This window comes from Ambystoma mexicanum, chromosome 10, assembly GCF_040938575.1.
Source record: "Ambystoma mexicanum isolate Mex_15411 chromosome 10, UKY_AmexF1_1, whole genome shotgun sequence".
Classification (NCBI taxonomy): Eukaryota; Metazoa; Chordata; class Amphibia; order Caudata; family Ambystomatidae; genus Ambystoma; species Ambystoma mexicanum.
In genome coordinates this window covers 337,542,212-337,566,491 of record NC_090932.1, presented here as the reverse complement: position 1 = coordinate 337,566,491, position 24,280 = coordinate 337,542,212, and the positions used below count along the sequence as shown (strand labels likewise).

Sequence of the window (24,280 nt, the reverse complement as noted above, 5' to 3'; positions counted from 1 at the left end):
CCTCGGAGTGCCTGTGTGTCTATCATCTGCCTGCACTACCATATAGAGGCCAACGCTCCCAGGCAAAATATCACGGAAGAGGCTGGTGCACCTGCGCCGCAGCCACAAGGGGGCACGTCCCACCAGCGAGTTTGCTGTGGATGGAGCACCAGCCACCCTAGGCCCACAGTGGGAGCTATGGAGTGAACACCTTGATATGTGCTTCAATGCTACAGGGGAGAAGGATGACATGACCAAGAAATGTACATTGATCTACTCAGCGGGGCCAGCAATCCACAAACTGTTCAAAGCTGTACACCACACTGCCGGCTCTTACAATGCGGCAGTGAAAGCCCTGTCAGACTATTTTGCACCCAAGGTCAACACTGACTATGAAAAAATGTATTATGCGCACTGCCATTCAGAAAAGCGAGGAAAGCCTAGACAAGTATCACAGCTGCCTGAGACCTGCACCTGGCTTAATGAAGAAGAGGAGGTGAGGCTCCAGATCATCATCGCGTGCCATTCAGTCAAATTGCGGTGGCAATCCTTTGCGAGCCAGGAATAACACTCCCCAGGATTCTCAAGCTCGGGCGATCTCATGAGCTAGCTGACATCAGGGCCTCAAAAATGGAGTTGGCACTGAAGCCGGTGCAGCTGAAGGAAGTTTGCACGATGGAGAAGCATCCACCAAAAGGCCAAGGTGGAAGGGACGCCTGGTGACAAAGAAGGCAACGAAACACATCCACCCCTGCCCCGTGTCCGCAATGTGGATATGACCTTCACCATGAGAAGGAATTTCCAGCAAAGGAGGTGCACGTGTACCAGATGTGGCAACCAGAACCATTTTGCAAGAGTTTGCAGGGCATCACCCCCGCCAGCGTATCACGTGGCAAAGAACGTCAGAAAGGCACACCCCCGGATCGAACAATGCAAAATGCGAACACCACGTCGGTTGACACCAGGCAAGAACTGCAAGGAGAGGGCAATGGTGATGAAGATGAGGCTGTATAATTCATCTCAGCCATGCTCACAGTAGGAGGCAAAGGAAAGTGTCAACCCAGGTGCTCAGTGACCATCCTAGACACCTCTGTCCCAATACTTCTTGACACTGTTGCATCTGTCAGTGTCATGGCTGACAAGCAATACCAAAAACTGCCAGGCCCTCTGCCACTCCAAGTAAAAAAAGTGTACATATTTACTTTCGGGAGCAGAACCCTGCTACCCATGAAAGGTGCATTTGTGGCCCCTGTCAAACATGGTGATGTTTCCATATGCATCCGGTTCTATGTGTCAAAAGTAGGCAACCTGACCCTGCTAGGCTGTGCCGCTGCAGAAGTCCTCAGACTCATCCAGTTTGCATACAGGGTGTTCCTGGAAGATGTGCAAACACTTCGGAGAAATTTCCAGAATGTGTTCACAGGCATTGGTCGAATGCCAGGAGAACCAATCCACCTCCACATCAATGGCACTATTGAGCCCGTGGCGTTAAAACATCAATGAGTACCTTTCCATCTCTGTGACAAAGTAGAAAAGGAGATACAAAACCTTGTCAATCTAGCGATTGTCCCCAATAATCATTGCCAAAAAACCAAAGCAGCCAGATAGTGTCTGCATCTGTGTCGACATGAGACTGCCAAAAAAAGCGATAAAGCGAGAACGACACTAACGCTGGATGACATCACAGCTGAACTGGAAGGCACAACCTTTTTCTCCAAACTCGACCTCTGATCAGGATATCACCAGCTACTGTTTCACGGTATCACTACATAATATCACCAACAAAAATATTGCCGTAGATATGGCCATTTGGTTCGCCATAGGCGATATTTTTGGGGGGATATTATGTGGGAGCGGGGGGTGTGGGGGTGTCCCCCGCACATTAAACAATGATGCAGGAGTTGCTGCGGTGTCCCCCGCAGAGTCCATGTGTGAATTTCGCCGCAAAAATATGGCGATATTTTTTCCTCGCGATATTTTTGCGGCGGAATTACCACATGGAACCCTGTTTCATCAAGACAGTCGGTACATTAGCACATTTACACCACACGTTTGCCTTTACAGGTACAAGAGGCTCAACTTCGGCATCTCGTTAGCGGCCGAAGTTTTCCAGAACGCCATACGAGGAGCCCTGGCAGGATTGCCTGTAACCCTAAATGTGAGTGATGATATCCTGATCCATGCCAAGTCGGAAGGCGAACACCTGGAATGACTACAAAAAGTACTAACCAGGATACAATCACTTGGGTTGACTCTTCACCACGAGAAGTGTGAGCTCCTCAAGAGAAGAATAGAATTCTTCGGCTTCGTATTTTGAGAGGGAGGACTGTCAGGTGATCCAGCCGAGGTAAGAGATATACAGGAGGCAAAAGCACCAAAATCTGTTTCGGAATTAAGGAGCTTCTTAGGAATGGTCACTTATTGTGGCCGCTTCATTGAGAACCTGGCGACGCTCTCCAAGCCCTTGTGCAACGTTACGAAACAGTTCACAACGTGGAGATGGACAGCATTAGAATAAAAATCATGCAGGCTCTGTCAGAAGAGTGCAACCTGGCCTTCTTCGACCCAAGAAAAGACAATGAAATCATTGTCGATGACAGCCCGTTCGGCCTAGGGGCCATGCTCATGCAAGCCAACCAGGATGGCACCTCATGCACCTAAACATAAAGAAAGACGGATGCCGGGTAAATCTATACTCCGGTCATATCTGGAAAAGACTGTTATATATAGGAGTACAATGAGGCCGGAGTAGTGTATGCTTCTTTTTAGATGAAAGACAAAGTAATGTGACTGTATTCTACATGTACCCCAATATATTCAAATAGTCCATATACTACAGTAAAACAGGAGGTGAAAAAATTCAATTCACATCCAAAAGGCAATTATTACAATACATTTATTGTTTCCTAAAAATTCATAAACATCCAATCCTGGATTATAAAATTCGATATAGCAATTAATGTATGTTTGAATGCAAAAAGAATGAAAACCTAACACATTAACAGAAAAATACAAAATCAGTTAATCCAAATCGTAAATAAAATTGTGCATCAAACCAAGAAAAGAACTGCCATCAACTCACAAAAACTCCATCCATACTTCACTCATACAACTTCACCATACTCACTCAATTAGTATGAACTAATTCAAACAAAAACTATGACTGTGAAAAAACAAAATATATCACCACTACAATTCAAATAGTTGTGTTACAACAAATTAACAAAAACTACACATACTAAACCACAAGAGTATGAACACAGTTAAATACTGATTTGTGTGACTAAACCAATTAGTCACTACCTAATACCAATAATTAATCGGTACTAATCGATAAAATAAGAAGACCCAACCAGTTTCTTTCCAAATCCGTTGGTAATTGAATAGGCAGAAATTCATCAGGGGTTGGAAGGCGTGGAGTCTTTACAAGGAAAGCAATCCATAATCATCTCTGATACACTAATTTTCAGTGCTTTGAACTTTCACACTGCATTATCTGTTTCCCGTTGGTTCGTAAGGATTAATTTCATCGTCAACACGTCTGGGCGTGGCTCACGATTCAAACGTCAGGTACAAAAATTACTAGATGTCACGTCCAAATGTGATACGGAATACGGCGTCTCATAGAATAATGATGGTCCCCATTGCTGCGGTAACCCAAAAGAATTCACTGGCATCTTCCTAGTGTGAAAAATGTCCACAAATGCCGGCATCTCGTGATTCTTCTTCCGTCAATAAATGATGCACCGTGCCATCCTTATGCCAGCAGAGCCCTCTGCCCGACAGAGCATAGGTACTCTCAGATCGAGCATGAGGCACTGGCGGTACTGTGGGGGTGTTGTCATGTCCATGTGTATATTTACGGAAAGCTGGTTCGCGTGGTCATGGACCACAAGCCCCTACTGAGCATCATGACAGGTGGCTCAGCCAATCCACCACCGCACATTAAGAAATGGCTACTTGCCACTTCAAGAGTATGGCGTCAACCTAGTGTACAGGCCTGGACAAAACAATGCTGCAGACTACCTGTCCAGACACCTGCAAGCCAAAAGCAAGGTTGCACAAAAGGATGTGACAGAGGCAGAAGAATATGTGAGGATGGTCAAGGAGGGGACAATCCCCAAGTCCATGGAAGTTGAGGAACTTAGAACCACATCGAAACAAGAAGCCATGGAATCAGGCCAGTGGAAATCAGTAATGGAAAACCTAGGGAACCGAACCCAAGAAGCCAGGACAACACTGGAACACTTATGGAGGGTGAGGAATTAACTGACACTTACGGACGACAGCCTCCTCCTGAGAGGCGTTCACATGGTGGTACCCACGGAACTAACTGAAAGAGCAATTATCCTGGCACACCATAGGCACCAAAGTGCCGCAAAAATGAAAAGCCATTTCCGACTCAGTCTGGTTCCCCATAATAGAACAAAGGGTTGATGAATTAATTCAAGTTTGCAAATGGTGCCAGGCAGCCTCTCTGAAAGTGAAGGAACCTGTCATTCAGTGCATGCCCAGGAGCGAGGAACCTTGAGAGTGCGTCCACATGGACTTTGGGTCCACGCAACGAGACTCCCACTTCCATGTGAGAGTGGACCAATGGTCTTGCTATCCCGAAGTTGAATTCATACCCTCCGTAGCCATGCATGATGTAGAGCCGGCGATGGAAAAAATGTTCGCCACCCACGGACTCCCCAGAACTGTGTGTTTGGACAATGGGTGAGCATTTCAGAGTTTGGGCCTAGAAGAATTCTTAACAGAAAGAGGGATCACGCACCGGAAGGTCCCTTCAGTATGGCCTCGCGCCAACAGGGAGTCAGAGCGTTTTATGCGCACCTTAAATAAGACATTCCGAATAGCGCACGGCCAGGGGCTGTGTGAGTGGTGGGTGCTTTTCCAGTTCTTGCTCAAATATAGAACCACCCCACACTTCTCCACAGGAGTTTCTCCAGCAGAAGCCCTCTTCCAAAGATGTTCCTGCACTTTTATCCCTGACTTGGAGGGGAGAATCCAGGAATCATAGACAAAGAAGTCGTCTACACTCGGAATGACACTGATCAGCAAGGAAAATCCACGCTGGGGGGTGTTTTAACATGGCCTGGCCGTAGGCAACACGGTCTTAGTGAGAACCCGACACCCAACTGGTAAGACTTCTCTCACACATGAACCAGCGCCACCTAAAGTTGTTGGAGTGCAGAGCTTGCAAGTGACTGCAGCAGACGAACAGGGGTGTGAGACCAGAAACTCAAGTTTCTTCTGCCAGTTCTCTGGGCCACCCCGACTACAGACTGGGTGGTATGGACATGAAGAAGGTGGTACGGCTCGTCACTCAGAAGTAAGCGACGCCGTAAATGATGATCCGGGAGAGCCCTGCCAGGATGAAGCAGCACAGCAGACAACCTGTGGTCACGAAACAGGTAGGAGGTCTCCCGGGTGCCGAGAGTGAGTGGCGCTACACAACCCGCGAGTTGACGGGGCCACCTGCATATGTGGGCGACTATGACCTGGGCACCTGAACTATGGCAAGTGGCAGAGCTAGAACAATCTACATGTTCTGGCACTGACTCTCCTAAGGGTATGCCACTGGTCCCAATGCTGTGGTGGGTTATTGTTTTGTATAGTAGTGTTCATTCATATGTTTCATCTAACATGTTGTCGGCGAAGGGTTGTTATAAAAATTGGGAGGCCTGTTGTGCCATGTGACCACACGCTGTGATGTTGCACGTCACGATGGGCAAGCTAATACATAAGGCCCAGCTTGGCGTGCTTACGGGCAGGCCAGAGAGGGGGCCTGTACAACCCACATCAGTGTGTGTGTCTTCGTTATCGTGCAGCGCCGTGCAGTACAAGCCCCCCACCGGGGATATAACAACGGGTGTCTGCCTTATATAATCCTGTCAAGCTGGTTACACAGACTTCTCCATCCCACACAACTGGAGCTACTGGCATGGCAGGTGCCCAGGGGAGCCGCTCAGGCTCACATCCAGCCTGCGGGCCAGCTACTGACCTCCTTTGGGGGAACCTGGAATTTGCCCTTCTAAGCCCAGCAGATAGAGGATTGAACAGTAAGATTGGATTACAACTGGGGCAACACTCCTACTCCACAAGATCAATCCTAACCATGATAAAGACCCCCTGAGGTCGAAACATGTGTCTGCTGACCACCACGATGACTATGAGTCTACACTGAAATAAAAACACACTGCACCATCCGCACTCAGAGTGGAAATCTATATATATATTTTTCAAATCACACTATTGCGAGTTAGCCAGGCCTGTCTCTACAATCATACCAATAGGTGTGGACTTCACCTCCACCAACCTGTGACCTCGCACATAAGATTAGGACCACTCCAAAAAAGGAAGAGTTCAGCGCAGGAGTGTTCACAACTACGGCCTGCTTTGTCTCCTTATTGAACAGTAAGTAGCACAGCCACTCACCAGAGTCCTGCGTTTTGACAAGAATTTTGGAAAACGCATGCATGCTGGAGTAAGGGGAGTGTTATACTCCCAGAAAAAGGGGAGGGAAATGGAAAAGAAGAAATAGATCAAGGTTTCCTGTCATGGAGGTCGGTGCCTCACAAGTATGATGAATAGGAACGTGGAGGTAATATTAGATGGCTGCAGACTTAACAGCGAGTGCATACATGGGAGCGGCTACTGCCCTGTAAGAGGTGCAAATGTTGGGTGATACAAAAATGAAGGGCACATAAAGCTGCATGCATTGTGAAGCAATGATGAACAGCAGTTGATCATATCATGCATATGTGAATAATTGTAGGTTCACATTACACACCGCATTCTGGTGATTGAAGGCTTTTATTCATAGTGGGGATAATACAGCTGCCCTTTTTCTATTAATCAGATAACTGTAATGATTTACATATTACGGGATTCGTTTATTATATGATTTATGCATGTTTCAAATCCTTTCTATGAAATTGAGTGTTCTTTCCGTCCTGTGTTTTTTAACACCTTACACTATCATCACTTGCTTTCCATGACTTCAGCCATAACTCGATACTATCACAATGGCACTCCCCTCTGCCCAAAATCAGAGGTGGGTTTCCAGAGTACCTATTTTCTATTTCCGGGATAACTGCAAAAGACAAAACTATTGACTTGGACAAGGGATTTTCGAACTTGGTCTGTATGACTGACTCTAACATGGCTGCCGATCAAGGAGGAACTACAGAGTTTTAATGAATGTAATTAGACAAAGAGTCAGGATTGCACAATGCTTCCAGGTCATTCTGGTTTTCTAAAGTAGTAGATGAAGCTTAAATTTACTTCGAGGCTTGGAACGCACGCAGGTTCCCAGTATGCCTTGTAGTTGGCTGAGCATTGCGTGCTGTCACGCAGGAGTGTGCGTGCGCAGGAAGGCTTTGCCAAGCGCTGTGTCCTCTCGAGCTAGGGTGCAGCCTGCAGAGAGGGAGTACGTAGGGGAGCAACCTGAGGCTTGAAGTCGGGTTGTTGACCCAGTGTTTAGGGCCGGTCACCGCGCCGTCCTTAATGTCTGCTCTGCGGCGGCCGGGAGTCGGCGGCGGGGAGGCCGGGCCCGGCTACGGGTACTACGGCGTGGAGCAGCTGGGGACCCGCGCTCAGTCTGGCGTACAGGAGTCTGCACTACACTGGGGACAGACACTGCCGGCGTATTATCAGCAACATCTTCAGGACATGGGCAACGGCTGGGGAGAACCGGCCCGATCACGGGGACAGCAGGTGAGGATAATGCTCAGGGGAATGACAGGAAGGGCAGAGGGCGGCGTACGAGTTGAATTAACCAGGATGTGGATCCCCAGTGTAATAGCATAATTTAATCAACGGAAAAGTAGGTGACGCTTGTCGGGTAAAAGCGGGAGTGGTAAGAAAACACCAGTACACTAAAGGTAGTCGCAGCAGGGATGCAAGGTCTGGGTTGTGCCAGTGGGGTATCTAGGTTGCATTAAGGCGATGGTGGTCACAGTTTGGGGTTACTTGGGTTTTAGGGAACATTTGGATTAGAAAGGGGGTCATGAATGTTGCCTGAGGAATGAAGGGGGGGGGGTACGTGGCGCGTGCCCCGTGCCTTTGTTGTATTGGAGTCAAGGAGATTTAGAAGGGTATACTGGTAACCTTGGTAAAATGGCCCCAACGTGATCTTACATGGTGTGAGTGAGGTTTTCTACGTGGTCAGAGTAGCAATATGCTTTAAATACTTTGTGCGAGTTGGACAAAAGGTACATCAGTGTAGTACTAGGCCAAAAGACACTCACAGACTTTGAGGAATTGCCGTCTGCAAAGGGTGTAGATGCCTACTTTGTAAAATATTATTTGGAAAATATTGCGGGTAATAACATCTCGGACTTGGTGACATTCACAGGTGCCCTGCTGCATCAGTCTCCTGATCTTCATCTCTTGTTCAGCAGTGCACAGCACGTTTTTAGTGGTCACATGTGCCCAGTCTGACAGCTGCTGTTGCAGCCAATTCGCTGCAGTGCATAGGTTGCATTTGTGTTTACACATATGTCTGAATTCCATATGATTATGATCAATTTACCCACCTGTGGCAGTCATCTGAAAAAAAAAGCCATTCCCTGTTTGCTATTGTGTTGGAGGATTTATATCATTATTAAATGCCACTTTTGAATCAATATGGCAGCATTGTTATCCCAAATCAGCTGTGGTAGGGCGTGTGTACATTGTAGTGTGCTCGCCTGTCTTTGCCAGCAGGACAAGAAACTGAAAGACTGTGCCTCTTCTTTGATCCTTTTGTGAGGTCGGGTAACCCCTCGGCAGCCAAAGAAGCCTTCAGCAGGAGCTGTCCTGGGAGTGGAAGTGCACACATGATACAAAAGGAGTAGCTGCACACCAGGACGCTGCATACTAAAGAGCCTTTGGTGCTATTGGTTTGGGAAGGGGGTTTTGTTAGTGTAGCCAGAGGGAGCTCGGCACATTTGGGAGAAAGGTTTAACTACCTTGTTTCTCTCTCTGCCTCTTTCCTTCCTGTCTCTCCACCTCCTTTTAAAGCACTTCAGGTATGATATTGTATGTTCCTGAACGGATTGATGGAGGCATGCGTTTTAATTTTTTTGTTTATTGGTTAAAAACCAAACATTTACCCACATACACAAGACAGCAATACGCATACTTTCAACCTGATGTTTTGGTAGTATTACATTGCAGTTGGACGGACATAAGATTGGGCTGCATATTCCCACTTAGATGGAAACGGAGGATAGGCAACATATTGCACTTAAGTTGATACTGAGAGTGGGCAGCTTTCCACTCACATGGAGTTTGTGGTAGCCTTGGTTTAGCACTTTGATAGTTGAATGTATGCAGAATGCATCCACCATATGTCAGCATTATGCTGAATTTTGAAAGTCTAGGCTTTCACTTGATCAGACCACATGTTTTTTTCCACTCTCAATCCGGACTGATGGAATTGGCGAAAGGCATAGCCTCACTCCGCATTCGTCTGCTTTTACATGGTACTCGATTGACATTCTGCACAACACAGCTGCCATAAGAACGTAGCTACCTCTCGGGACCAAAAATTAGAACTATAGCTGACATAATCGACTATCTTCTTGCGCACACCTGCTTATTTCCCTAATGTACCTCTCTCCATCGATACACATATTTAGACATGAGTGGCTAGCACAGACTCCAGGCCTGAGTATCCTTTAATGGCAATTATGCATACTAGCACCTCTTAGCTTTCCGGAATTTGCTCCCTCTGAGGGCGTTCAACATACAGTGTGTTGGGGCCATACCCATTGTGAAAGGCAGCATACAAATGATGCAAGAAGGCAAAAAACACTTGTCACAAGAACAGTGGTTCGACCCCTTAAAGCACTGTTGCTTTTGCCCAATCACCTGTGATTTAATTTTTTAATTAGAATTTTTTTTCTATAAAACACGGAGTCTGCCACTCAATTGATTCACTCTTGGACCATGCATGCCGTAAAGAAGCATTCATTTGAACCTCTTTTGGGAGGGCTGAGATTTCCAAAGCCCTCAGCCATTGAGGTGAAGGAGGAATCAAAGGCAGCTCTGCTCACTATCCTCGGGGCACATTGGGATGACTCTTGCTGGGGAACAGGGCCTGCAACTCTGTACCAACCCTTCCTAGGTTGTGAGAGCAGAACCTGAAAGGACTCGCCCCTGCAGTGGCTTTCACAGCATCTGGAGGACCTGATCAAAACCAGACAAACTGTGTACACTGCACTTGACCCACAGGGCAAAGGCGGTATTTCGTAACTGTGCCCCTTTCACCCTTTGACTGGGAGCACTCTTGTTTTGCGATATGAGGGCGCATTAAGCAGTTTATCCACTGCACATCATTGGCTTCCTGCAGGCAGAAGTCATTTAGTCATACTGATATTTTTCATCACCCTGTGGGGATCAGTGTGACTGTCCTCAGCTGGTATAAGTTCTACCTTGCTACATGTCACCAATTTGTAAATGGGTTCCTCCAGATTGCCAGCTTTGCTCATCACCCGTAGAGTCCCACAAGATTCAACCTCTTCCCCCTTTAACTTCAACCTGTACATGGAGCTGCTCGGAAGCCTCACACATCACCATCTACCAATATGTAGTTGTGATGCAAAAGTACCTCAATATATCCTCCATAGAATGACATTCACAGGTTTAAGGCCTGCCTCACAGTGATGAAGTCCTGGATATCCAGTGCTTACCTGAAAATCAACCCCTCCAAGATAGTTCCTATTGCTGACTAACATCACCACCAAACACCCCGACGTTCAGACCTCCCTCTGTTATGAATCTCGAAGGCTTTGCATCCAGTTTACCACCTGCGTCTAGTCCCTTGGGCCCGGATCTATGATGTTTCCCTGCATGCTGATTTCACAGAAGCCTGGTTTCGGCGCTGCAAGGAAACATTCCCTCACGCACCCCCTCCCTGGTCTCTCCCCATGTGGGGGATACACCCCAACCTCATTCTCTCCCCATCTCCCTCCACACCTTGTCATGTGACCCCCCTTCTTACTTGACCGTCTGAGCCGCCTTCCCTGCTTTCTGGATGCCCAATAAGGGCATGCATTGTTCCCGGACAGACTATCGAGTAATTATTTTCAATTTAAAAACTTGGCAATACCTTGGGTTCTACTTTTACAGACACCCTCCTTCAAGAAGCGCATAGCAAGGAAGTCGCAGACTGCTCAATATCAACTTTCCCTCCTGTGGAAAATGAGCCCTTAATCCCAGGAAACAACTTCTGATCTGCATCAAAGCCTTGGTCCTCTCCCACCTGGATGGTGGCAATGGCCTGCTGGAAGGCATTCTGGCAAACATGCTGGCACCCCGGAACGAGATGTATCCTACATGCTGCAGCAGGATTCATCAGGACTCCTTAAATTGGGGCACATCACTACGACCCTCAGCAAACTGCACTTGCTTCCTCTGCAAGTACGTATTGCCTTCAAATCCTGCTGCTTAATTTTCAAAGCTATCACCCTCAAGTGCCCACGCTGCATTGCTGAGAAGCTCAGTACCTCTGGAGGAGTACGATCCACCAGGACTAAAGACATGCACAGACTTTAACTCCACTGGTGCAGGAAGGAAAGAACCAGAAGACAGGCCTTCTGTCTCTAGCCCAGATTCTGGAACCTCCTCCTCAATGCAATACTTGCCCCTTGACTTCTACTCTTCAGGACAGAGCTCAAAGAATGGCTCCTCCCTAACATCTAGATAAATGCACATTCCACCCCCCACCTAACCTGAGACTGGGTGATCTGCCCTTAGCTGCTTGCTTGTAGATTGCTTGCTGCCAAATTGCCTGCCTTCCCCCCCCGTTGTTAGCTCTCCATTTGCTTCTATCTCGTCTTTCCTCACTGTTACCCCCAACCCCTATAAATGTAAAGCGATCCATTGCTAGGTCTGCGCTCAATAAATATCATTATAATTAGGGCTGGGTGAAATGGACCAAAAGCCATACCTCGATATTTTTTGGCAGAATGGTGATGTACAATATTTATTTTGATATTGTTTGTCTGGGTTAAATGCTTAGTTGTAAGCCACCAACTACATGTGAGATGTCACAAACACCTTTTATTTATAAGACATTGATCCAAATCCAGGGTTACTCATCCTGTTGGAGTTACACGCAGCTGTGTAAATATCAAATAAACTAGTAGTAGTATGTGTATTTTATATATACTAGTGGAAAAGCCTGTGTACACGGGCTAATGTGGGTAAAGGATTTTCAGAGTGTAAATATATTATGTGGTGTATTTTAGCGTGATTTATATTAATAGAAAATACACATTTATTAGGTGGACAAGTAGTAACCTTAAATAAAATCTCTCAGAATCCGTTGAAGGTTCAACATCGTACATACAGTCAGTTGTTGTATCTACTCTTCATTGTCTTGGATTCCAGTTACAGGTTTTGGACTCCAATATAGAATGGTGAAGGATGTCCGAGTAATACAATTCACGTGCAGCATGATTCGAAGTGGACGTGAGATCATACAAATAAAGTTCATTGAAGTCAAATAATGTTTGAAGCGTACATGAAGAAAATTATTGATATACTAATACATACCAAGAAATATTACAATGAATAAGTACATTTCCCCCAAAAAGTTATTTCTTTTGTTAGAGAAATAGTGCTTAATCAAATTATTTTCAATTTGTTTTTCTTTAAAAGAAAATAATTGTATATATTTTGTTAGTGTATGCAACTTGAAGTACAAAGTTGAAGTGGTATCCCTGTTTTGGGCTTTTTCTACAGCTAATTGTGTATTATTGTTGAAATACACATTATGTTCACCTGGAACATGAACTTGAAGTCTTATTGTTGTGTATGTAAGGCAACGGCGCCCTCTAATGGTAACAGGCAAATCGGGCAGGACGGCTTTCAGACAAACCTACAGCTGGCCTTTTATTATATAGTATGATGACGTATGTATACTTGATGTTAGCGATATTCTCATCCTATAGCAATGTTAAAAATATATTGCCAAACTCGCTATATCGCTCAGCCCTAATAATAATAATACTGCTAAAGATTCCACTAATGATGCATGAACTTGTTTTCCCTTGTGACCATAAATTGCAGGGCTCTACTTTTTACCTTCCGTTTACTTGTGCCTGTGCTGAGACGCGTTGGCGGAAGAAAGCATGGTGGGAGCTGCAGGACACCAAAAATAATTCACTGATTGAACCAATCCATGGCAACTCCTAATGCCACTGGCATGCTTTGGCTGTATCCTAGAGAATATATTCAGCTTCACAAAACCTGTTTCCTTTTCTGTCCCCAAATATTCTGTGATGCAGCCAATCCATCATTACTTCAATCACAGAATATGTTCCTCAAAATATTCTTTTTCTCAGAAGCCTTTCCCTTCTCTTTTCTGTAGCATTGATTTGGCCCCATGCTGGTGTGCAGCATAACGATGTGTGCCAAAGCCAAAAACTTGATATTTGTATTGATATATAAATGTAGAAGTGTTTTTACCAGGTTTACCAGCTATGCAGTGGTTTCATCTACACAAAGCTTAAAGGGGTACATTTGTTTATGGCAAATTGCTTGCTATGGTTAAACGTATATAGTGGAAAGTTATACAGTTAAGGGGCAACTCTCCTAAAATGAAAACGCAATGATCAGTTTGCCACAACCAAATGTACCACTTTTAAATTGGTGAGAAATTACATAGAACCTGGTTGCTTTTTATGAGCAATTACATAGAACCTGCTTGTCTTTTATGAGCTGCAGGTGGCTTGAATCTTTCATGGTAACTTTTGACCTGGACCAAGGGCAATTTTGACAAAAAACCATTTGAAGTGAAATGCACTGTTCGAAATTGACGTGACCTGGGAGCTATTTTGCTTCAGCACGTAACTTATAATAATAGCCTGATTACCTTGAAACCAACAGCTAGCAGTAGATATGTTTTGGACTTCCAGGCCAACTGGTGTCATAGAAACATACCTATATACTCCCCATATTTGTGACCGTCTAAAGGAGCATTAATACACATCCAGAAAACCATTTAAACCAAATGAGCAGTATAATGGACACGCATTTAAAGTTTGCCTCTTGTGAAAGTTTTATTTGCATTTCGCTACGTACTAGCCTCATTTCGCCAGGATTCCCAAGAGATGCATTTCGCTCCTACTCTAAAATTGTTATTTCGACCCCTGCAAATGGGTGCGTTTATTTAATCCAAATGGTGTGATTGTGTTTACTTAATCTCTTGTGATTGGAGACTGTAGGGAAACAGCACCAGCATGCATGTGTTAAGATTATTTTTTTTTTCTCTTTATTGAAGTTTTCAACAAGTATAACGAACTCCCCTCTCCCCCCTGGTGCTGTCCCGAAGAGTGCGCCGTCGCAAAGTTCTGTGTTGCATTAATTATTGATTGCGTATGAAGCCCATTCCAACGCCACCATCCCCCAAATTTAACGCAACCAGTCTTGGAACAGCGGAACATCTGGACTTTTCCATCTCTGAGCAATAATTGTCATTGCCGCTAAGGTGAGCATCACCCTCGCTCTCTCCCCACCCCTTGGACCACTCATCGCAACTATTGGCTTCAGCCCCAATTGAGATCATTCCGGGGTGTGCTTCCCTCCGAACCAAACACTTGTTCCATCGCTTGTTTAACGTCCTCCCAGAACGGGGCTATTTTCGAGCAGCCCCACCAGATGTTACGCAGTGCCCTCTTGGCCACATCCCCTCCAGCATTTTCCTGATGACCCCGGGTAGATCCTACACAGACGAGCTGGGGTATAATGCCACCTGTACAATATCTTATACCAAGTTTCCTGGGTCTGCGAGGCTCTCGCCAGTTTAGGGATTTTCCTCCATAACCGTTCCCAATCCGATTGCTCCAATTCCCTGCCCACGATGCCTTCCCACCTCTCCATAAACGCCCAATGCGGCCTTGGAACCGCCCCATCTAGGATCTTATAAAGTTGTGAAATGAGGCCCTTCGAACCATCATTGGTCGTCAAAAATTTCTCAAAAGAGGTCGGCGGTCTAGTGGCTGCCTCCTTATTCATGGGGTGTTGGAGCCAATGCCGCAACTGAGTATCTTAGCCTTTCCCCCTCCCTCAGCGTGAAGTCCCTTTTACAATCCACAAAAGTACTGATCTCGCCACCTATGACCATGTCTCGTATCCACCGGCAGCCACCCTCCCGCCAGTTCTTAAATGCCCCTTCCTCCAGGCCGGGAGTAAAATCTTTATCATTCAAAATAGGGGTGAAGGGGGAAGGGAATGTTGTGATTTCCTTGCGTCGGACGGACCAGACTATCCCAATTATCTGCAACCAATTTGGTGATGGAACGCAGATACATATGGCCCGGCTGATGTTGTCTAGGTAGCCATAGGACCTCCCTTAACTCGTGTCTCGTAACCACCCTGTCCATCTGCACCCAATGTATTCCCTCCTCCAACCATTCCCTGATCACCCTCAACTGGGTCTCCTCATAATACTGACGGAAATTGGGAAGCGCTAGACCACCCCCACTCCTCGGGGCCGTAAGCAGCTGCCTACTCACCCTTACCCTCTTCCCCTCCCATATGAACTCATTCGTTAGCACTCGGAGTTCCCTAAAGAAGCTGGCCGGGACTGCTGGGGGATAGCCTGAAAGAGGTAGAGCAGCCTTGGGAGGATGACCATTTTTATAGTCTCCAGCCTCCCTAACCAGGAAATCCGGAGATTTCGCCACTAAAGGAGATCCTTTTTAATTCTTTTCAAGAGAGGGGGGTAATTCGCACTCCCAAATACGTGATTTCCCCCCGGGCGCCAGGCAAAAGGCGTGGATTCCTTAAATTCCTCCCTCGCCAATGTCAGGACCATCAATTCGGATTTATGCATGTTCATGCGCAACTCGGATGCTGCCCCAAAGTCCTCCAGCGATAGCCTACATTGCCTACTCGACTCTAAGGGGTTGGTCAGGGCAAGGAGCATGTCATCCGCGAAGGCAGCCACTTTATGTTGTCTACCCCCGAAATCCCTTCCGATTCCCGAATTGCCTGCAGGAGGGGCTCCAAGTAGATCGCATAAAGTAGGGGCGATAAGGGACACCCTTGTTTTGTACCTCTTTGAAGATGGAACGGCCTAGATAGGGTTCCGTTAACCACCACCCTCGCTCGAGGCCCCTCATAGTTTGCCTTGACCATCTGAAGATAAGAGCCTCCTAGCCCCATTTTTTCCATGGTCTTGAAAAGGAAGGACCATTCCACCCGGTCGAACGCTTTCTCAGCGTCTAAAGATAAAAACGCAGCCGGGGTACTAGTCTTTTCTGCCTTTTCCACCAGATGGGCCACCCTTCTAATATTGTCCGCCGTCTGCCTCCCCTTCACAAATCCCGCCTGATCCTGATGGATCAGATCTGGGAGGAGCCCCTCGAGTCTGTTCGCCAGAATTTTAGTGTATATTTTAGCGTCTACATTAATAAGCGCTATTGGCCTATAGGAGGATCTTTCGAGAGGGTCCTTGCCCGCCTTCAGGATTAAAGAGATCTGAGCTTCTTTCATGGACTAGGTAATCTGCCCACTACCTTTAAAGGAGTTTAAGAGGTACGTCAACTGCGGTACCAGCTTCCGGATAACCCCCCTCACCTCTTCTTCCGTTATGTCCTGTTGAAGACCACTGTGCCTCCCCCCCACCCCACTCAATTTTGCCCAGGTTAACCCTCTCCAGGAATTTCTCCTGGACTTGATCGCAGGGATGCTGGGACGTGTATAAGGATTTGTAGAATTTCGCCATGACGTATCGAGCGTCTTCCATTCGAGTAACTCTATCCCCCGAATCCGAGTTAAGCGCCGTGATAGTATTCCTTGCGGCAGCTCCCCTAAGGACGCGGGCCAGCAGGGCCTCCACTTTGTTCCCTTTAGCATAGTTTTTGCCTCACGAGTAGCAGAGCCCCCTCTGCTTTTTTAGTACGAAGGATCCCCAATTGTCCCACCGCCCTCCTATAGGCCTTCCGATTAGATCTGCTGGGATTCGTCGCCACCCTGCCCCTCGCCTCCTCGACCTCAGCCTCCAGTCGGGACTGCAGGACCTGTAACTGTTTCTGTCTTTGTTCCTTAGCTGCTATAATTTCTCCCCTCATCGTGGCCTTAAATGCATCCCATCTTATATCTTCACCCGTGTCCCCTCTCTTGTTGCTATCAAAGAACTCTCTCATCTTGCCCTCCATCTCCTCCCTTATCAAGGGGTCCCTCAACAAATACTCTGGGTATTTCCAACCCCACAAACCCCTCCTCCTCTCCACCAGTTCCAGCTGCATAGTGAGTATTTTGTGGTCAGCTATTCCCATGGGCCCCACCTCTATCTCCTTAACTTTGCCCACCAGATTGGCTGAGACCCAAATGTAGTCAATTTTGGACTGAGTCCCATGGACTTCGGAAAGGAAGGTGTAACCCTCCGCGTCCCCTTTGAGCTCCCTCCAAACGTCCCTCAACCCCATGCTCACCACTTTGTCCCTCGCCGAGGCCACCGCCCCTCCTCCCCGGTTCCCAGACAGCCCCGACCTATCCGTAGCCTTGTCCCACGCAATATTTAGGTCACCCATTAAAATCATCCGGCCCCTCGCCCAGTCCCCTAATCTCCCCAGAAGGCCGCGGAGGAAGGAGTCCTGTCCCGTATTGGGAACCTAAATAACCCCTATCGTGTACATCTCCTCTATGATTTTGCCTCTCACCACAACAAATCTACCCTCCTTGTCTCTCAGGGTATCCTCCATATGGAAGTTCACCGTGCCCCTGATGGCCAGCGGTACCCCCCAACCTCCCGCCCACGCCGCTTTCGTGGGACCGGACGACTGAAAAACCTGGTCAAACCCTCTTAGCCTTAAGCAGTACTGATCTTTACGGAGCAGGTGGGTTTCCTGTAACCCCAGAAAGTCTGGTTTTACCCACCCCCCTCCCAACCCCTGGGGACCTTAACTCTAGGTCGTCCCGCCCCCCCCCCTCTAGACTTCCTCTCACCTAGCGATCCCATGATGTTTGTTCTTAGCTCCCACTCTCCCCGCTATGCCAAAAAAACACAAAACAGCCTATTTGTCCACCACCCCTTAGTATTGTAAGGCACCAATTCAGTTCTCCTCGCCCCCGGATCATGCCCCCCCCACCGGCTGGCTCCGTTTCCCCTGCCTTTCCCGGGGGCCCTCCGCCGTGCGGGCCTCCTCCTTTTCCCTTCACCAACCACCGACCATTCCCATGGCCTGGACCACACTCCACCTCCTCCCCCTGGCGTGCCCCCCGTTCGGCTCCTGGTCTAGATCGATTTGCAGAATGTCCGCGCCCTCTTGCATCGTAGTTACCCGTTTTTGAACGCCGGCCCACTCAAAGACGAGCCCGAAAGGGAAGGTCCACCTATACCTGATCCCCTTCTCTTTAAGCTTCGAGGTGAGCGGACCCCATAGTCGTCTCTTGAGCAGGGTGCTGCTAGCCAGGTCCTGAAACAGCTCAATGCGTTGGCCGTTGAAGCTTATTGGCTCTTTTTGTTTGGCGGCCCTGAGAACTGCTTCCTTTTGAGCATACCTTGTGCAAGCAGCTAGTACATCACGTGGTCTGGAATTGGGGTTCTTATTGAGGGGCCCGGCTCTGTGGACCCTATCCAGCTCGATCCGATCTGGCGACGGCTCTCCCAGCAGCTCCACAAAGATCCCCTGAACTGCCTCCTTCAAGTCTCTGTCTTGTACCGTCTCCGGCAGAAGCTTCAGCCTGATGTTAATCCTTTGAGACCCGTTTTCCATGTCCTCCATTCTTATTTCCAAGTTCCACGTTGCCGTGTCGAGCCTCTCGATCGCTTCGCTGTTCTCCATGGCTTCTTTACCTATCTCCTGCAAGCCTTTTTCAACAATGTCTGTTCTCTCCCCCAGCTGACTCACTTCCTGCTTGATCTCGGCCAATGCCTGATTGATGTCCGACCGCATTAATTGAAATTGTTCTTGAAAGGTTTTCCCCAAGGATGCCTGCAGGGAGAGCATCTCCCCATGTAGATCCTGGTGTGAAATGGATGCAGCTGCTTGCGAGGTCTCCGCATGCTCCCAGTCCACGCCACCCCTCCCTGTGTGGGTCTGCGTTCCTCCGCCACGTCTTTGCCTGCCCAAAGGGCTAAAATAGGGCCGGGGGCATCTCCCTGGGATGAGCCGCTTTTGTTCATTTTGTTTTTATTTTTGGTAGCCATGCTTGCAGGAGAAGAACCGCTTGTGCACCTTCGCAAGGATCCTCCCCAGACCAGACCCGGTCTTCTCTCCCAACACTGTGGGTCTTAATGTCCCCTTTATGCCGTGAAGAGCCTGGGGGAACAGGTGCCAGTCTGGGAGGCCCCGGGCCTCAAATCCACAGATGACGCAGCGGGGGCGAGGCCCCTCGAGCCCAGAGAAGTGGTCCCCCCCTCTCCTCCACAGTTTCACCAGCCCGGGGGGGCCCCCCCCTCCAGACTCCCCTCGGGTCCACCAGCCCGGGGGGGCCCCCCCTCCAGACTCCCCTCGGGTCCAATGCAATTTGGGCCCCGCCCCCGCTTACCGCACCTTGCCGGGATCTCCTGTCTACTGCCCGGGCCCGGTCTCCTCCGCCTCCACGGCCCGAGCTGCAGGCAAGCGTGTGGGCGGGCCCTTCCCGGCCCGATTCGGGGGCCGCTCCGTAGCCCCGCTGCTGGGCGGCATCGGGATCCGGGCCACCGAAGACCAAAGCGGCAGCCCCGAGGCGCTCCAAAGTCCACCCCCCACGCCGGGGCCAGCCTCGGAGTCCCCCTCCTCCTCCAGCCGGGTCCGACCGACCACGGACACCCCCGAAGGGAGCCAACGCACGCTGGTGCGCTCGCCCGATAGAGCCGCGAGCCTTCCCCCGAAGCCGCACAGGCACAACTCCCTCCTCCGCCCGCGGGAGCGGGACTCCTCTCATGCCCGCCTCCGCACGCCCTGCCGAGCCCGCCAACCTCCGGTGCTCGGGGGACACAGATCCGCCCCTGTCGCGGGGCGCCGACACGACCACGGCTGCTGCAGATTGCGGGAAGGTGCGAGCCGCAGAAACTCGCCGCTCCTCAACGCCTACGGAGTGGTGGAGCCGCGTTAGTAGGTTGAGGGGACAGGACCGCCGTCGACGCACATCTACCTGGTGTCGGCGGCCATCTTGGAATGCTTTATTAAGACTTTTAATGTCCTTGTTCAAGACAGGCTTGGTGCCTCTGTGTCTGTTGCTTTTGTTTACTTGACTGTATGGTATTTGAGCAAGCCACAAACTGCAGCAAAGGTTACAGCAACGAAATGGAGATTTAAGGGAAGCTTTCATGGAGTTTTCTTTGGATTTGGTGTATTGGATCTAGGGCTTTTCTCATTTCAGATGTTAATGGGGGAAAAGATGCTTCTCAAGTAGGGAAAATAGCTCAGTTGGTTGATTTGTCTGCAGTAAAGAAGTGGGTGTAACTTGTCTGGCAGTACAGTGTTTACCTGGATGCCATACAGGGTTAAAAATTAAGATTCAGTGAGCAGGAGCTAAAACCAGCTCCTGGGTGGTGGGTATCGCCCAATAGGGAGGAGTTACCGCTGCGGAACCGCGAGCGAGTAGCCAGCGCACCGCAAATCTAACCTCCACGTGAGATGAACACTTTTTGTATGATTCATTATGTTTAAATGTGTACTAGATGTTCCATAATTCTTCTTTATAAGAATGCAATACTAATGATAATGTCACATATGCATGTTTGTAAGGCAGCAATTGGCCTGGTGAGCCAGAAGTAGCTACTGGTAGCTGTTGGTTTTAAGCTGCTAACCATGCTTTCCTAGTCTAGGAGCAGGAGCTAAATGCCTCCCAGTTCCCCCTCAATTTCGAACCCTGCCATGAAATACCTAGGGTGAGGTTGTTTTACTGCATATGAGAAGCGATGATTAGTCTTGTCCTTAGCAAGGTGGAATTTTGTAGGTGTTGTGCTGGGCTATTTTTAAGCACCCAACCACTGCTTGCTATGGTAAACGTGAGCCACTTATTTGTACAGTTGCACCAGGAAGAGACTGATTTTCTTTTTTTTATTTTTTTTTTATTTTTTTTTTTATTCTGTTGGTAGCAGCCCGGGGTTGCTAGTTTAACGTTTGGTTATTGTGGATGAACGTTGCCGAGTTTTGTGTTTACGGACCGCTTGGTCAAAGGGAGTGTTGGATATGCAGTCTACCTGAGTAATGACCAATGTTGGAGATCCTTACCTGTCCCAGGGCAGGTGGGGTAAGAAATCGTGAGGGGGGCCTCCTTTGGGGGCGTGGGTTTTGGGATAGGCGTGGCCAAAAGTACACAAACCATAGTAAGGTAGGCAAACCAATATATAAATGCATGTAAGCAAACCAATATGGCTTGAAAAGTACACAATTCAATCCATCTTTTATAACGCTTTGACGAAAGACAAAGCCAGAGGCGTCTTTGTCTATTGCAAAGCTTTATAAAAGATGGCTTGAATTGTGCACTTTTCAAGCAATCTTTTATCAATATAGAGATTAGCACGTGCTCTCTAGGTCCCCAGGAAGTTACATGGACTGTCAGAAGTGCCACTTCTGTCAGTTTGTCTTACTTGAACATGGCGGGCGCATCTCCCGTCACTGCTGTGGCTGCGGCGGTATAATGTTACACGCTGCTGTTGTGGTGAGAGGGGGGCGGCTCAGCCCCACTTTTTGTAGACTTCCGGTGCCTGGCCCTGCCCACAAGCCTTTTCCATGCCATAGATAACTTTGTGAAAGAGGTTATGCAGCTGCTGCCGGCGCGTTGCACAGTGGCTGCTCCCGGAAAAATCAACAAAATACTGTTTTCAAATCTCTTCCACCCATGACTGTGCTAATACATGATATTGTCCTTGTAAGTCTTCTTTATAACTTGTTCATACGTTTCGCTACTATTTGCGCGGACCCTGCCACTGGTGCAACTAGCGAGTCAGTGAGTGAAGAACTTTGGTTTTATCTATTGATCTAAGCCCACGTACTATGTTTCATAACTGACTTCTGCATTGGAGCATGTGCCCCAGCAGTCTACTTGCAAATATTTTTCTCCCATGCAGCCATCTTTATTTCTGTAAGCGTATGGGTCAAAATGAGTGCATGGCGCTATTAAGTCCAGTCTCATGAATGACTCGCCGGTATACAAAAGCAGCACAAGAAGATTTAAAGTAAGACATTAAAAAAAATGCTACTTGAATATGTTACACCCATGTCCGAATAGCCACTCTGGATTTGGAATGTCTGAAAGATGAGGAGCTTGCTTTTTTTTTTTTTTCACCACTCGTCCAAAAATACACAAGCCGTAAACTCCCCTTTTTTATTGATATGTTGCTCTCTTTTGCTCTGTTGCTTGCTGCTTGTTGATTCCTTCAATTCTCTTGCCATCTTGCTTTACACTTCTTTCCTTTTTACTTCCTCTTCACATTTCTTTCCTTGTATTTCTTTTTTATCATGTTGGTATTTTTGGCACTACATTTGGTTGTTAATGCATCGCTCTGTTCCCATTTTTTTTTCTTTTTTTTTTGCAGAGTTCTTTATCTGCAGAAACTCTGTTTTTGTGATGCCAGCAATCGTCCCCCTCCCCCTACATAGTCGGGAGCTAATACATTGTGTACCACAAATATAACTTTTGTGTCCAGTATATATGACCTGTAAGTGTTAGAAGTTTCCTAATGCACCTTTTTATTCAAATTCAAATTCAATACATGGGCTAAACGTAAAATGGGTATACTTGTGTGGCATCAGCTGGCTTGTGAAGCAAAATCTAGCTACTGGTGATGGTTGTGTCAATCATGTGTGGTGCATGACATGCTCATTTTGCATCTCCTTGGCACTAAGCGAGGACTAATATATATATATATATATATATATATTCTTTAAGCAGGTCAGTGGAGTCTTGAGACAGGTAATTAGATCTTCTTTTCCTGCACAGCTTTTGGTTCTTTTCAAGGCAGAAGAGGGGGTGTGCGGGGGCTGTGTCGGGCTTCTGGTTGGTCCCCATTTTGTTGGACCTGGGGTTGGATTAAGCAAGCTCTTCGATTCCCACTGCGGTGGTTTTCAGGAATCACGAGAAGCGCCAAGTGCAACGTGGCCAGTGAGCAGTAGCCCCTCCGTGATTGCCAGAGTTGCAAGAATGCCTGCTGCCCACCATCCCTGTAGTAGTCCATTACAGCAGCTGTGACTTTTTTGAGGTCTGGAATGAATTACATCTTTGGTTGGCCCCTACTGAAACAGTCCCTTCGTTGTATTCTTTTCCTTTTGCACCTTCACTGGCTTTTCCATTGCTTTGATCCATGTCAGCTTTGCAATATGCTCGTTCAGAATGGTGCACATGCTTTGTTCACTCAGTCCAATACTTCATCTTCGAACCCCAGCAGTCCACCTGCTGCACAGCTCATTGATGTTTTGAGCCACCCTTTTACAGATTTCACTCCTAGAAATGTTTGGTATGGTCTCTGTAGACCCTTGATGGTTTTGGGAATTTTTAGAGCATTACAGCTGGTCCGGATCCATTATTTCTAGTTGCACACTTTGCGTCTGGAAAGTGCTTTGCCTGGACAGTGCCAGATGAACTATGCATTGCGCCTCTAAAACTGGATATTCTTGTGATTAATACCATAGGTGCCCCCGACGCATTTGGTATCGGTGAACAGAAATAACTGCCATTCACCCTCCTCTTCCCCACCAAGCTCATGTCTGCGTACCAACTATTCCAGACCTTTGGTGCGCGTCTTCTACTTTATGTAGACCTAGTCCACGGTATTTGTAATACTTGGGACATTTTTCAGTTGCCTCTTTCTACATGCTAAAACTGTTGTATACATTATCAAAATTACTAATATTCATGTTAATTGGTACTATTCACAATGTTGTTACTCTGGTCATTGACATGGGGATATATGGCCGCGGTGTTGTGTGTTGAAATAAATGGGGACACATGCATACCAATACTGTTGGTAGTATTCACATTCTTAATAGACCTGTTAGACATTTGCTTCTGTTATACCCCCCTGTCCAGCCCAAGTACATCCCCAATATATCCTTCATCCAAACATAAAGATTGTGAGTAATCTGGAAATGTAATGCATAGCACATGAATACGATTAGGGGACCCATAACATAGTATCATAGAAAGTACTTTCCTATTATGAACGGAATTGTTTGAGCCATTTGAATCCATCGCTGAAACCACAGGGGGAAAAAAGTTATTAAAAATGGAGAGGCAGGGTAGCAGCGTAGAGGTAATGTGTAGCAGCATTGTGTGGGGATTGTTTAGATGGGGATACTGTGCATTGTTCTTTTATCGTACTAGAAGGAGCATATGGGCCGTGATTAAGAATGGAGCCTGGGTGCTGTGA

At 47.5% G+C, this 24,280-nt stretch overlaps 1 protein-coding gene across 1 annotated transcript in view; it reads left to right on the top strand.

Moving 5' to 3' along the window:
* Positions 1–7,274: 7,274 nt before the first annotated feature.
* Positions 7,275–24,280, top strand: part of BAG4 (BAG cochaperone 4) — a 260,231-nt gene continuing 243,225 nt past the window's right edge. Inside the window, exon 1 of the mRNA XM_069617941.1 lies at positions 7,275–7,698. Coding sequence (XP_069474042.1) covers positions 7,489–7,698 — 210 coding nt within the window. The 5' untranslated portion in view covers positions 7,275–7,488. The remainder of the gene's footprint in view (positions 7,699–24,280) is intronic.